Genomic DNA, 15,915 nt, shown 5'->3' on the forward strand with positions numbered 1-15,915 from the left:
GATTAACATTTGTTTATAATTACGATTGTAATATAAACTATTACAGTTATATGTATATAAAATATACATATGTAAATAATATAAGATATATGAATTATACAAAGGGATAAATTGTGTATCAGAATTAAATTTTTTTCAATTTTTCTAAAATTACTGCCACAAAACGATTTTATTGAGAACTAAATACTTCCTAATTTGTAATAATTGCTATTTAAAACTCGATTATTGTGTATCGATACTTTAAAATTCGATATATCTACATAGTAAAGCAGTGTGTAAGTGTGTAGCATAAAGATATTGACTGTTCTTGTGTATGTGAATGCATCGAATTGTGACTTAACCACACTGGTTGCCATTTCGGTTCTCCTAGAATTAGGGTCGGCAAAAAAGGTAAAATTTTACGTAATAAATACATTATTAATTGTTCATATTAGTGATAACCAAAGGTATATTCTTAATGTAATAAACTACTAATTGTACTAGATCTAAACATATGTCGTTTCGTCTATTAAAATTTCTTATAAAATTTAATGTGTTAGATAACAAATGAAAATGGCGATCAATATGTAACATTATCTTAAAATTAAGTACTTTCACATAAATTTAATATTAGAAGTTATATAACTTTTAATTACTGATATTTGTTTTCATAATTTTATATTTAATCAAATTTATTGATTGATAACTTTGATATTGATATTTAAATATTATTTTAACGTTTTGCTAAAACATTTCTTGTGTATATGTGTAAGTAAGATTATGATTGTAATTGATAATTTGTATTATACACATACGTAATGAAATTTATGTTTAATTGCCAAATGAAGTTCCTATGTATAGTTTCATAAGCTATATAGGTGTTATGCAGTGTTTTAAGAACATTATAATTTTTAATAAATAGCAAATAATATTTATTAATTACATTAACATTGACCAATTATTTTTGTTAAATTTATGGAAACATTCTTCAGTAAGAAGTATTTCATTTTGTATATGTCATTTTATATTTAATATTTTTGTGTGATTTAGCATACAATGGCAAATAAGGTATTGCTATCGTGTTTGCGACAAAATACTCCAAAGTATACAAATTCCATTCGTGGATTATCAGGAGTATCTAGAGTTCCTGACAAAATTGGTAATAGGGATATAGTAGGTCATGGTTGGAATGGAGAAACAGCTTACTTAGATCGATGCGATTTTCCTTTGCCTGCAATTCGTTTCAAACCAAATACTCCAGACATAATGGTAAAGTAATTATTATACTTATAGCCTTTTAAACATAATTTATAATATTTTATCTTTAAATATCATTCTATAATCAATTAATTTCTTATACATTAATATCTCAATTATATTGTTTCAACTATATTATTATAGTTTTTATATTATAGTATCTATTAGTTTAAAATGCACATCAAGTATGAATATCAAACATGTGAATTAACCAAATTAAAATGTGAATCTTTATACAGGCATTGCGAGAAAAAGAAAAAGGTGATTGGAAGAAATTATCAATAGAAGAAAAAAAGGCATTATATCGAGCCAGTTTCCGTCAAACATTTAGTGAATTTCAAGCCTCAACGGGAGAATGGAAAGGACATATTGGAATTGCACTCATTGGTGTGGCTTTTAGTCTTTGGGTAGTAATGTTTCTCAAAACTTTTGGTAAGTTTAAAAATGTATAATATTTATAAAATATATTACATTTATCTTTATTTATGATATATTAGTAAAATAAAATAATATATACATTTTACATTAAAATAATATATACATTTCTTAGTACATATATTTCTTTTTATTTAAATCTTAATACAGCAGGTAGATTAATTATAGTAAAAAATATTCTATTTTAAATATACTAAAAATTTCAATATATCACTTGTTTAATACTATATAATATATAATCTTACAGCATACCCGCCATTACCAGAATCATTTAATTTGGAAAACAGACTTGCACAACTGGAACGTATGAAAATACTTGAAGTCAATCCTATTAGTGGAATTAGCGCGAAAAAATAAATTTAATCTGCTTATGTTTAAAAACATAGTAAAAAATATAGTGTATTATACACTTTGTTTAATATAAATGTTCTGTATAAGGTTAGTAAGAAGAAACATTAATAAATTAAATATTTCTCTTAAAATAAGAAAATCTTTTTATGCAATTTTTGGCTGTATCCTGCATAAATTATAAATACTGTTCTTATACGCATTAGGATTTTGATCTACTTTAGTGTCTATCACTATTTCTATTAATTCCTTAAATTAATTTGATTAGGTTTACAAAATAGTCATCAATGTTAAATTGTCATTGAGTATCAATATCTCATTCATATTCCTTGTTTCTTTTCCTCATTCTCACTCGAATTCTTCTTAGCCACCTAAATGAACGTCCTAATATCTCGGACTACGGATGCTTAAGCAAGTAGCAATTGTATATATTTTATATTGCATAAACACATTACGGTTTAATATGGTTATCATTTATTTAATAATACAAATATGATAATGTGGATAATTTTTTTATTCCTATTATTTTCGATCTTTTTAGTTAAAATTTGTTAGAATTACTTGAGATAAGTGGTTAACATTGAATTACATGAAAAAATATGTACTGTAAAATATGTATTTTAGTTTAAAAAAATAAATAATGTAATAAAAAATACTATAATTAGATATAAATCTTTTTAATGACATTTTATGTATATTAATTTAAAGGTACGCGTCCACTTGAGAGTAAAACAATCGCGAATTGTTCTTGAGAATATTTCTCAAAAATGGATTATCTGATTTGTTAATGAGAAATACTCTCGAGAACAACTCATAATAGTTTTATTCTGAAGTAGACGCGTACCTTTAAACTTTTCAAATAAAACATTCTATACATTTTTCTTGTATAAAAATAAGAAACATAATAAAGAATAATGTAATTATAGTACGAGTTGTATAGTGCAAAAAAGAAATAAATTAAGAATTTATTTATTTCTTTGTGCTTGAAGACTTTATTTTATCTTATTATTATTACATCTCACTATCTTATTTTTATGTGTTAAAAGTAGGAATCATTTTAGCTCTCAAACTCAATTCCAAATATGTGTTAGTTTGCTTATAATTTGCTTGTTATTATTTTGTACTATGCAATTTTAGAAATAGGTCTATGACTACATTATTTAAAATTATAAAGATAATAATAATAATACAAGAAAACCTGTTATTACTGTTTATTAAATTTGCCGTATTTTACATTTTTAAATAATTTTTGAAAATAGATAAACATAAATCACAAATTATTAATAATAAATTCTTACGAAAATTTGATTCTAATTGAAAAATTTGTAATCATCCTTGCAGACTAATCAGCGGTAATAACAATAACAATAGTAATAATAATTACATAGTTTTAAGAATGTAAAATCCACATTTTTTGCTGGTCACATTGTGGTTTACATACACCATACATACATGTATACACACACATATGTATGTTGTTATGGTTAATTGACATTCTAATTATAAAATTGAATCACAGCTTACAATGTTATCCATGAACAATGTTTTGATAAATAATATTATAGAATACTGCGCAAGAAGTAGAAGTTTGGAGGAAAGTGAATAATAGAGTTATTGATCTCTGCACTCGAATTTAATGGGAGACACTGTTTGAATCACATTACAACTTGCATTAACACAAAATGCAATCTGGATAAAGATTCTTAATTAATAAATTGCTATTTTTACGCAGTTATCTTTTTTCAATTTAAGGAACAAAGAGTTGTATTGAAGAACGGAATGTAATTTTCAATAATAAATTAGATATAAGATGATTTTCACAAGTACATTTCAATAATAGTTTTCAATAATACAAAGGCCTTCTGCATATATTGTCACATACAAAATTTTTGAAACGTTGCTCAGATTTTAAAGAGTAACACAAATATGTTTAAATGCAATGTCTGATTCGTGCATTGAATTTGTAATATTCGATCATAATGTATATGCTTACTATTATTCTCATAATATAAAAATAATGTATTATTGTTCAGGAGAGACTAAAAATTACAAACTAGTGTTATGAAATCAGTAATTCTGTATAAAAAGTAAAGCATTATGCACAATTACGACTTTAAAGAACACAGTGTAAAAATCTAAAGTGTATCATTTTTTTCTTTAATAAGTTAATATTTTCAAAAATATTTTTTATTCAAAATTTGTTGATCATCAGCACACGAACTTATAACTTTATTAAAATCCGAAAGATATACCAAAACATTTTCACAATTACTGGACTTACATATCATAGCAAAAAAATACGTAATTCTCACATGTACATGGACTAATCCATGATCTTAAATGATAAAATTATTATAACAAACACTATTTTAGATACGTACAAAATAAAAAAAATGTAGTAGGTAACTCTTAGACTTATTTTTCTATGTTCGATAATATATATTACAATATTTACAATAGGTAAGTTCCAATATCACCAATTTTTCTGTTATCCCTTTGTTATAAGAATATAGTTCCGTATAGAAAACTAAGTCTTTATCATCATTATTAGAGTTTGTTTTACAACTTCATGAAATCTTTAAGAAAACTGCACTGTAAATAATCTTTGTATATATCGTTCGTATTATATAAATGTATTACAATCAGTTTAACGTGATTATGGACACAATTGCTATTCAAAGATTGCAATAAGGTTGTAACTTTGTAAACAATAATTAATAAAATATTATACGTCTTTTTTAATGTTGTTTGTAATATGTGCAGTAATGCAAAATAAAAGTAAAACTAGACCAATCTATATTACAATTCTGTACGTCTTTGGTATGTAAATTTTCGTACAGAATAAAAAATTGTTCTGGTGAAATGAAGAACTTAACTATACCAGGGCCACTTGCTTGTCCATATAAGAAAAATGTAATATAGAGTATATCAACTCTATAATTCTAGACACAGAGCCCCTCTAAAGTGGAAAGGATAATTTAGTTGCATGATGAAAGTTAATCAATGTCTTTTCACCACACAATTATGATATTGAGCTCTCTACTTAAGTGTGAAACAAAGTCCAACATTATTTTACACGTTTCATCACCGTACACAATCTCCAGTACCACGAGGTGTAATGCACTGTTTTTTTCGTTTAACAGTTTGTGATCTTGAACTTGGACTATGGCTATTATTATTATTTCCATTACTGTGAAGAGAGTGTTTTGCTTTACTTTGTCCGCTTATATTATTATTTATTCCACGATGATGATAGTTTCCTCTGGAACTATGATGGTGATTACCTGTAGCAAATACATACTTTTGAAGTACATAAGTTTGTTCGTTTAAACAAATAATCAAAAACATCCAAAAACGTTATGATAACTGTAGATTATGAAATATATAAATATTTAAGAATTTAATATGATTACATACCATGAGCAGTTCCTTTAAATGGCTTTTTCCATTGTGAATGATGAGTATGTTGATTATTATATACATGTCTTCCTTTATTTCTATCTTCTCCTTTTCCACTAGCATTAGGAGAATTTCCACGACTACACTCGGAATCCTGATAAAATTGAAGATGTATTAAAGGAAATTGAAAGTATGATTAATTTATAACAATTATTTTGTTCTATCTTAACAAGTTAGAATTTTGTACCGTATCACTAGCTGGTGCAGATAGTGTTGAAGCATCAGATGCAGTAGAACTTGATAATGAATCTACCTCACTCAAAGGTAGTGGGAATGTTTCTTTAATCCATTTGCGATATTCTATTACTTCATCTGTCACGCGAATTATTCTTCCTAGTATACTGCATAAAATATATTTTTAGAAAATAATTGATTGAATCATAAAATATAAAAAAGACATATATATTGTAAATAATCTTACCTTATTTTATTTGCATCATTAACTAAAATATTTAAAGGACTAACTGCTTGTGAGAGGACATAATAAGCCCAATCAAATGCGTCTTTTACATACAGAGCACCATAACTACTACGACCAATATCATTCCCCGGTGTAAGTGGATCTTCTATGCATAATAAAGAAGGTCGATGACCATCTATCATATCTCTTTGAACCTAAAATTAATATGAGATATGAGATTCACTTGTAATGTGACTGAACAAATACATGCATGTATATAATAAATAAAAACATTCAATACTTCATATAAAAGATATCATTCTTTAAAAATAAATATAATACTTGTTTTATATACCATTTTATCAGATGTACAATTTTTATATAAGGAACTATCATATAGATATACTTTACCTCTTCTTTCGATATGTAAGTACCACCATCTTTTACACGAATTCCTGTTTTAACATAATTAAATTTCCTACCATATAATTCCAAAAATTCTATCAACAGCACCCCAAGATTAGCACTTGAGCAATAAGCATTTTGTCTGGGATGTAACTGAAATAAAATTTCATCCACATGGTAGGAAAAGATTAATTGTCTATTTCAAAAAACATAAATTCATTTTTATAACCCAAAATACTAATATATGAGTCTTATAAAGCATAACTTTTTAGTATTATTACATTATTTATTTTGTATATGATTAAAAAATTTGTGCGGCAATTAATTCTTATTTCTACATTACTTGAAACAAAAATATTAACATTTTACCTGTAAAAAACTGATAGTCATAAGTATTAAACTATACGAGGAAATTCCACCAGTAAACACTTCATTCAGGTCTCTTTGTAACAAGAATTGTTTTAATACCATTACTAATTTTTCCAGTACTGGAAACCTCTTTTTAAAAGAATTTATCAATTCTGCAGATTTAACACCATTATTCATATTAAAACTGATATCTACTTTAATCTCAGTTTCTTTATCAGTCAACTTTACAATTGGGACACTAGCTTTATCCAAAACTTTAATAGAAGATGGTTCAGCTATATTTTGATCCAATAAAGCACGTTCCAAAGTACGTAATGGAAGATTTGTCCACATTCCTATTACTACTAAATCTATATCACTAAAAATAAGTATAAATCTTATTCATTTAAAGAACTTCAGTATGATAATTAATAATGTATATATTTGTATTACACATAATGTCATCAATAATATATACAAAGTATTAATCGATGTACATGACTTATTAAAGATAAGTTTATGTTATTTAGTATTATTTGACATAATTATGGATTTATATATATACATTTATATATATGTATATAAAACACTAATGTATATATATATAAAATACTAATTTATTTAAAAGATACCTATATATTTTACATGTGAATACATTACTAAATACATTCCATTTTAAATATGTACAATGATACGTACCTTGTAGGTAAATATAAACCAGTGCGAAAGCTGCCAAATACTTCAACCTTAGAATCTTGCCAGAGATCATATATTACTTGTTCTATCCTTTTGACAACACGCATTCGTAAACTATGTTCTTCATTAGAGGGACACATATAAGCAAAAAAATCTTCAATTTCTTCATGTAATCTAGATATAAAAATATAATTTCTTAATGATAATTTTTTATTTATATTAACATTTAAAAATGTTGCAATATGTATTTTGATAATTTTTTATTGTAAGAGATTAATTTTAACAGATAAAAAGGAATATTATAGTAATTATTTATTTTTTATGTAGTATTAAAATTTAAGAAATATAAAGAAATATACGTACTTTTATTACAGTTTTTATGTTAATTATATAAATTTTCATTTACAAGTGCATATTTTATATAGCGTAGAATATGAAAAAATATGTTTAATATATAATACAAATTTTTTAATTCAAGAATCACCAAAATATGTAACAAATAATAAACTTATTTTTTCATATCTTAGAACAAATAAATAATACATTTATATATTCTTATATTTAATAATTATACAAATATATTTTGAATTTAAATGAAAAATTTTTAATACTTAGTATTTCATACAGTATAGTATTTAATACAAAGTATTAAATAAATAAGTTTTTTACATATCTTTCTATATTTTAAAAATATTCTTAATAAAATTTTAAATTTTGTACAGAGATGTATGAATAACAGAATATAAAATGAAGTAAGATATAATAATACAAAAAATTAGAAGATAAATATTTAAAAAATTACATTTAATACTTAAATAAAATAAAATAATAGTTTATATGTTATTTGCTGAATAAATAATAGGCGTTGTTTATTTATAAAAGAAAATATTACAAAAAATAGAATACTCCTTTTCATAGACAAACATGTTTTACTGTACATTAGAGAAATTAAAAAATTCAATAGATAAAATTTTCAATACTACTTTATTACTTATCTAAATTTATCTCTAATATTTTCTAATTTGGAAAAAATTTGATTGTTGTGACTACAAACATAAATAATCGTATTATATAAACATCCACGTGTGTTTACAAAATCATTATAGATTTAGTAAAAACTAAAAATGCGTTGGTAAAATTTTGCATTTTTAAAAACATGAAATAATTGAAAAATGTTATTCAATTAAATAAGTTGTATTCATTATTAAAACAAAACTACTTTGCATTTGTAGCATATCTAATTATAAAGGGACCTTGCTATACCCTATTTGTAAACGAGCGTGAATGTACATAACCTTAATCATACCCATATGGACAAACTATAAAAAGGCAAATAGTTTAACTTTTATAAGACAAACAGTATATATATAGATGAAAACTCGATAACAAAACTTACCCAATAACACCCTTCGAATAATGTTTATTAGGTACCCGCCATGGACAACCGCCGTATTCGCCAACTAAGGCATCGTAATTGTAGTTCATGCCGTAGGTACTAGCACGATTATCACCTTTCCTACGAGATGGATTATAATAGTTGCTGCAAGTATTATGTTGCATGCGGTCCCCTGTACGAGAATTAAGAGAATCCAAGGACATGAAGTCTTGTTGAAGCTTCATTCCCATTACATTCGAAGACGAGTCGTTTTTCAACGTTAAAATATCCAGGCCTTTCTCAGCTTCCCAAATGTGTAACCACAAATCCTTAGCAGGGCCGAACTGCTCCGGTTGATACCAACCGATAGTCGGATCCATTAAATAGTTCTCGATTCTGTATCTTACGATTAATGGTCCTTGCACACTACACTACAATTCCAATCTTAATTCAACTTTAATTGAAAAATTGTCTGATTTATTGTAACCTGCGAACACTGTGAAATTCATACATACGACCAATGAACAACAGTATTTTAGAAGGAACTTCGTACACCATTGTGCGAACATAGAATAATAAAGACAACTCAAGCAATTTGTTCCTGCAGATGGCATTATCACCTACACATCTGAAAATATATTTCTGGAAATATGGTTAAAAATTATTTATCGTACAATTGTACAATATAATTGTATATGTTATTCAAACAATTTCAAACATTGGTACGCGAAGAAAAGAACAAATAATGTTTCACAGAAAGAAAAGAACAAATGTTATTTTATGTCAATTAGCCGTATAACATATTAATTTACATATTGGAAATATTTAAAAGTCTATAGAATTGATAACAGTAATTAATACTAAAACGACTTTTGGATTTTTACTTGTTCCAAATTTTGAAAATGTATTTATAGATAGAAATTACTAGATTCTAAAATTTAAAAAAATTTGAAATATTTCTAAATTGTATTTGAAAATGCTAAATTATTCCAACATTTTAAATTATAAGGAAGGATATCATATCCCACATGTATAATATCAAGGAAGATAATACATAGTTAGTAACCATAGAATTAGAAATCTTTTAATAAACTAATTTAATTACATATTCTGCAATCTGTGTGAATTTCATATATATATTATGAAGAACATATTAAAATTAGTCCAAAATATGATCCAGCATATGTTGTGTATATGTATGTTTTGCATGTATTGTATGTTCAGTAGCTTAATTAAAATAAATATATTCCCAACAGATATCTATTTTCACAAAATTAAATATTTTAGTTGTAATTGAATTAAAAAGCACTATATATCTGCCATTGAAACCTCAAAATCTAAATAATTTAAGCATTATATTATATATTGTATATAACAATATTTTTGTAGATATATTTTTTACATTTATAATATGATATTAAATTATTACATTTTTATTTAGAACGAAAATTATTTAATAATAAAAATTAATAATAAAACAAGTATTTAGTATAAGAAAACATGTGAAAAAGATATAAATATATCAATTTAAAATAAAAACAATTTTAATACAAAAAATGAAAAGGGAGTGATATAAAAAATGAGAATGTATAATAAAATATCAAAAATAATAACGTAGAAGCTGTATCCTGCTACATCCCTACCAGATATCTAATGAGAGTAAATGCAGGTAAAAAATTAATTAAACGCGAATCCTGTACGAGACCGACTCCACCCATCTTTAGTTCGCCGCGACATTTGAACGGAAGTAATTTGTATTTTAATTTAGATTTCTTTACCTTTATTGAATCATTTTTATTAAATTTATTGATATTATTCGACGTTTCTCTTCTTAACTCGGTATAACTTTTTTCTTTTATTTAGCTTAAAAAACTTCACAAGTTAACAATATCCACCCGTTATTATGAACAGATTTTTTACATTATTATATTCTTAAGGTATGTTTTTATGCTTATATAATTTCATGTATTATAATATCTAAAACGATATTTAATATAAAAGTTTTCACTTTATTATTATCGCGAATGTACTTTTACTTTGATAAACCCTTTGATATTGACACATTTAAATTTGTAATTTGAATATATTGACAAATCATAACATTTGAATATAGTAAAAATGAAAGTGGGAATAAAAATAAAATTTATAAAAATACTAATATTTCTTAATTATTGTCCATTGTTTATTCATAATTTAGTAATTTTATTAGTGAACTGTGTTACGCGTTGAAAATTAATAGTAACTATATAAAAATATGTTTTTTAAAACTAAAACAATTAAAAACCGATATTTCAAATGCAATGTATAATTTGAATTCTAAATCACGGTCATGATCGTGATCTAAATTAAACGCCTTTCTTGCGTTCTGAATGTGTGATGAGTTGCTTACTTCATGCGAGTAACAACGTGATATTTTAATTAAAATAGAAATAAAAGAAAAATGTGAGGAACATTGTCAGTGGCAATGAAAAAAGATGTATTATTAAAGTTTTTAAAATAATTTAGTCTTCCAAATAATTTATAAATGTATTACTCTAATTATTTATTACATAATTTTACTAATATAACTATATGCTGTGATTAATCATTTATTGTATCTATTGCAGGTGAGTTATAACATTTGATAACGTAACATCAATTTATAATAGGTTATTAAAATGACATTTGTAATACAAATAATATTTAAAAAATGAATTATTCCTCAATGTCCAAACTCACATTTTTAAATCTGTTATCAAAGAACATCTACCATTCGTTTTAATTTTTATTTAGTTATTAATTAAAATGTTTATTAGATATTATATATTTCAATGTTTAATGACAAACTGCACCTTAGTAATATAATGTTTTGTAATTGTTTCATCTATATAGTCATGTACCTATTTTATTTAAATTATGAAATCTTTGTCTAATATTTATGTCTTTAAAAAGTACTTAAGTTTTATTTTTTCTTTCAGACATGTCAGAACATGTTGAACTGCATCATTTACTTGATGGTGATATTGAAAATAACACAACAACACAACAAAAACGATTTTCAATTCTAATGTGCAAATCATGCCCTTATCTTGGTTTAATATTGGCAACATTATCATCATTATTTTTTTCATTATGCAGTGTCATTGTGAAGGGCTTAGTGGAAGTAAATCCAATGGAATTGGCAGCATTTCGGTTCGTGGGTGTATTATTACCAGCAATACCAATTGTAATATATAAGGGTGAACATCCATTTCCAAAGGGACGTAGATTAATGCTAATATTAAGAAGTTTTGTGGGGACCACTGGCCTCATGTTAAGTTTCTATGCATTTCGGCATATGCCACTAGCTGATGCATCTGTTGTAGTATTTTCTGTTCCTGTATTTGTAGCCATATTTGCCAGAATATTCCTAAAAGAGCCTTGTGGATTATTTAATGTTATAACAGTTTGTTTAACACTGATTGGTGTAATCTTAATAACACGTCCACCACTAATTTTTGGACATACTATCGAGTCACTTTCAGATGGCCATATAAAAACACAACATGCAGATTTATGGGGAGCTGTAGCAGCTTTTTCAGCAACTCTCTTTGGTGCAAATGCATATGTTTTGCTACGAGCTTTAAAAGGCCTCCATTTCTCAGTAATTATGACAAATTTTGGATCATTTGCCTTGATTCAGACAATAGTTATATCTTGGGCTATAGGTGCATTGTGCTTACCTCGGTGTGGGACTGACAGACTTTTAGTTGTTGCACTTGCTCTCTTCAGTTTTGGAGGTCAAATACTGTTAACATTAGCTTTACAAATGGAACAAGCAGGACCAGTTGCAATAGCAAGATCAGCAGACATAGTTTTTGCCTTTTTCTGGCAAGTTTTATTTTTCAATGAAATACCAAATCCTTATTCAGTAGGAGGAGCAATTGTAGTTACAAGTTCAGTTTTATTAACAGGACTAAGAAAATGGGCGCTTTCATTACCAGAAACATCTAATGTTAAAAAATCCTTAGGTATTTTGGTGATGTGAATTATGAACTATAAATGAGAGAAATATGATTTCTTCTTATTGCATTTTTTGTTTTCGTAATATTAATTTTAATAGAAAGAGATTGTTTATGAGTAGAAGTAATTTTGGCTTGCATGAATGAATTTTTAATTAATACATATATAATATGTATATAAATTTTTTTAAATTTTACGAAATTAAATTGCTTTAAATTTAAAAGGATATCCTATATTATAGCTATATTGCTATGTTTCACAGTGAGATCGTACTGTATTATTAATACTGTTTTGTTACAAAATGTTATATTTTCCTAATAAACTAATGATTGTCATTACAAATTCTAGTCTAAAATTCAGTATTATGAAAGGAACTCTTCAGACATATTTTAATGTACATTTGTTATATGTAAGTCTTCATTTCATGTGATATACTTATAATGATGTTTGTATTCTACAGTATGCACAACATAACAAAGCACTCTCTTATACCATACTATACTTTTAAAATAATCAATTTTTATGCAAATATAAATATAATAGTTGAATTAAAATTAGATAATGCACAAATGTTAAGAAATATAAGTTTATTAAAACAAAATATATGTTATTTAACATTTTCTATACCAATATGGATTAATAAAATAATGAATGTTATTTAATACAAAAATTTCAATCTCTACAAAATTATAAATTACATTGTTTATGACTTTACAATGTAATTTATATTTTTACATTGCGCTATTTTATGTGCATGTAAAATATAAGAAAGTTTAAACACATACATATTTAAATAGTAATATCTAGAAATAGGTATTTTATTATTTCATGTACATTGTTTCTGATCATGGATTAGAGTATATTATTTTAATACTATTTCAAAAAAATTTTGTAAGAAACGTTTATTCAACAACGAATAAATAGTGAAATATTTAAATTCTAATTTATAGTACATAAATACAAAGTTATGTAAACTTGTACTTCTAAAATATTGTTGTGTATGATACAAATTATGATACAATAAAGTTTGTATTAGAATGTTTACATTAATTTATTTTACTACTAGAAATATTTTTGAAAATATATAATTTCAGTTTTTATATATAGCAGAGCATATAAATCATAAAAGAGATTAATTTGTTCTTAAAAAAAGTGATACAATTAAAATATTCTGTTTTACGTGTGAGGTTATTTATGATATTTAAGGTAAATTGAGTTAATACTGAGCTTATTCAGTGTAATATATTAGTTATAATATATACATTGCAAATTAGAATATGTTTTTGCTACTATACACGATATAGCTGAACAAAATTATAATATTTTATATATGAAGAAATATCGAGTATAGAAGAATAGTAGTATATATTAAAAATTGTATATGACGCGAAACTTATATTAGTGTAAGATTTTTTAAATTAATAATTGTCATACAGATATCGTGCTTATTATAATACATAAGCTAACATTAATTTCTTGTAGATGTCAATATACGTATACGTATAATATTGGGTAATTTCAAGGTGTGTGTCAATTAAATACATCTGACGTCTATTATTCAATATTCATATATTAAGCGTTGGTCTATCTGATTTTACCTACATCAGGATCACGACCGTGTTCTACATCGACGCTATTCGTAGTATATCATAGAATATTAGATAAGTTTAAATATTTAAAAGAAGAAATGTATGAATGTAATAATATATACCATAATAGAAAATAGTAATGTGATAAATATGTAAATACTGACATGTCAGAAGAGATAATGAATTTAATATTCGTCGTATTTCCTAATAACAATATAATATGATAGAATGGAATATAATGGATATAATAATAAGCAATAAAGTTTAAAAAGCGTGGTATTGATAAGGTCAGTAAGAATTATTCTTTGATCCGTGATATATATGAACAATCAACAAAAACTAATGGAAAATCGTAGCGCTGAAGAGAAATTCCGAATCGTCGTGATTTCTAAAGAGATCAACGATCCACAATTGTTACACTAATTAACTAATTCCTCATTCGACGATCTCATGCTGTGTCTATTAGCGTAAGAAAGAACAAGATATCGTTTGTGTCCGTATGTATTCATTGATGTATTTACGAAGAATACTTCGTCGAGTAGGGATTTCACGCGAAGCAGTAAGAAGAATAATACACGGAAAAGGATTATGTCCTTACAAGGTTCACCGTGTGTAAGGACCTCGTAGGATGGATTATGCCGCTTGACGAAAATTTTGTCACTGAATGCTAAGAAAATTAGAATGTAATCAACGCTGTCTTGAAGATATCTTGTTCACGAATAATAGCAGTCCTTCACTGGAAGGAATGCTTTTACTATTGCTACTGAGCAATATTCGGAATCGTCAGAATATAATTTTCGCGTATATTCACATTATGATGTAGAAATTTAATCAGGACCGCTTGGACAGGCCCGGTTTATTCTATATCTGACATTAACATGTAAATAAAATCAATTTGAAAATTAAAGTGATTGATATTATACGCTCATGAGTAAATGTCATTATTTTGTGTTATATTTGACTTTAAAATACGTCTTTCCTTGTCTTTTATATATTAAATTTGACAAATTACAGTTAAAGTATCTGCTAAAGGATTGGTTTTTTATATAAATAGATTAATACCCTTTTGTAGAGAACATCAAGCTGGGTCAACTAATGTTATAAAAAATATTCTCAATATCATCTTAATATTTACAAAAATACAAGGTATTAAAAAATCAAACTACTTATATTCACCTGATCAAACCCCTCGAATAAATTTTATTTCGAACATTCTTTGATGAAGTCAGTAGGTAATGAGATATTCCAGATAGTCATTCTTACTAATTCACCCTGTATGTACATAACGTATATATAGCATATACATGAATGTTTATATATACATTCCCTATACTGTTTTTTACACGATTATCCAAATTATACTTCGAGTACATATCCGTGTTCTTCTACAAAAAGTATTTGTTTTTATGAACAAAATTTACTACAAGATATACTGTATATATAATTTTTTTTTCTACTTGCATTGTTAGCAATTAATATGAAACCGAATTAACAAAATTAAAAATGATATTATTATAAAAATAGTTTCTCTAATTTGGAAATGAAAATATTTTAATGATTAATTTATTTCTACGAGTTAATTTACAATTGTATTACGGTAAGATCTTTCTGCTTTTATCCATGCATGCATGTATTTTTGCCAA

At 25.4% G+C, this 15,915-nt stretch overlaps 3 protein-coding genes across 4 annotated transcripts; 2 read left to right on the top strand and 1 right to left on the bottom strand.

The window, feature by feature from the left end:
• Positions 1–235: 235 nt before the first annotated feature.
• LOC126915908 (cytochrome c oxidase subunit 4 isoform 1, mitochondrial-like) lies at positions 236–2,161 on the top strand. The gene is made up of 4 exons (XM_050721050.1): positions 236–390; positions 1,030–1,248; positions 1,476–1,668; positions 1,919–2,161. Exons 2-4 carry the CDS (start codon positions 1,036–1,038, stop codon positions 2,026–2,028), a joined length of 516 nt encoding a protein of 171 aa, XP_050577007.1. The 5' UTR covers positions 236–390; positions 1,030–1,035; the 3' UTR covers positions 2,029–2,161.
• A 1,054-nt stretch (positions 2,162–3,215) lies between these two features.
• On the bottom strand, positions 3,216–9,267 carry LOC126915907 (terminal nucleotidyltransferase 4B-like). Its single transcript, XM_050721049.1, has 8 exons — positions 8,724–9,267; positions 7,331–7,501; positions 6,653–7,010; positions 6,290–6,436; positions 5,900–6,093; positions 5,666–5,819; positions 5,437–5,572; positions 3,216–5,303 (listed from the first exon to the last, which is right to left on the bottom strand). The coding sequence occupies exons 1-8, from the start codon at positions 9,080–9,082 to the stop codon at positions 5,104–5,106; spliced, it is 1,719 nt and encodes a 572-aa protein (XP_050577006.1). The 5' UTR covers positions 9,083–9,267; the 3' UTR covers positions 3,216–5,103.
• Positions 9,268–11,036: 1,769 nt separating this feature from the next.
• On the top strand, positions 11,037–15,194 carry LOC126915904 (solute carrier family 35 member G1). Of its 2 annotated transcripts, none has more exons than XM_050721041.1 (3): positions 11,037–11,228; positions 11,660–13,889; positions 14,166–15,194. In XM_050721041.1, exon 2 carries the CDS (start codon positions 11,662–11,664, stop codon positions 12,706–12,708), a length of 1,047 nt encoding a protein of 348 aa, XP_050576998.1. In that variant the 5' UTR covers positions 11,037–11,228; positions 11,660–11,661; the 3' UTR covers positions 12,709–13,889; positions 14,166–15,194. The 2 variants fall into 2 exon arrangements, with proteins under 2 accessions (XP_050576998.1, XP_050576997.1); XM_050721040.1 differs by having other exon boundaries at positions 11,039–11,308.
• The last annotated feature ends 721 nt before the right edge of the window (positions 15,195–15,915 follow it).

The sequence above is a fragment of the Bombus affinis genome, chromosome 4, assembly GCF_024516045.1.
Source record: "Bombus affinis isolate iyBomAffi1 chromosome 4, iyBomAffi1.2, whole genome shotgun sequence".
Taxonomy (NCBI): Eukaryota; Metazoa; Arthropoda; class Insecta; order Hymenoptera; family Apidae; genus Bombus; species Bombus affinis.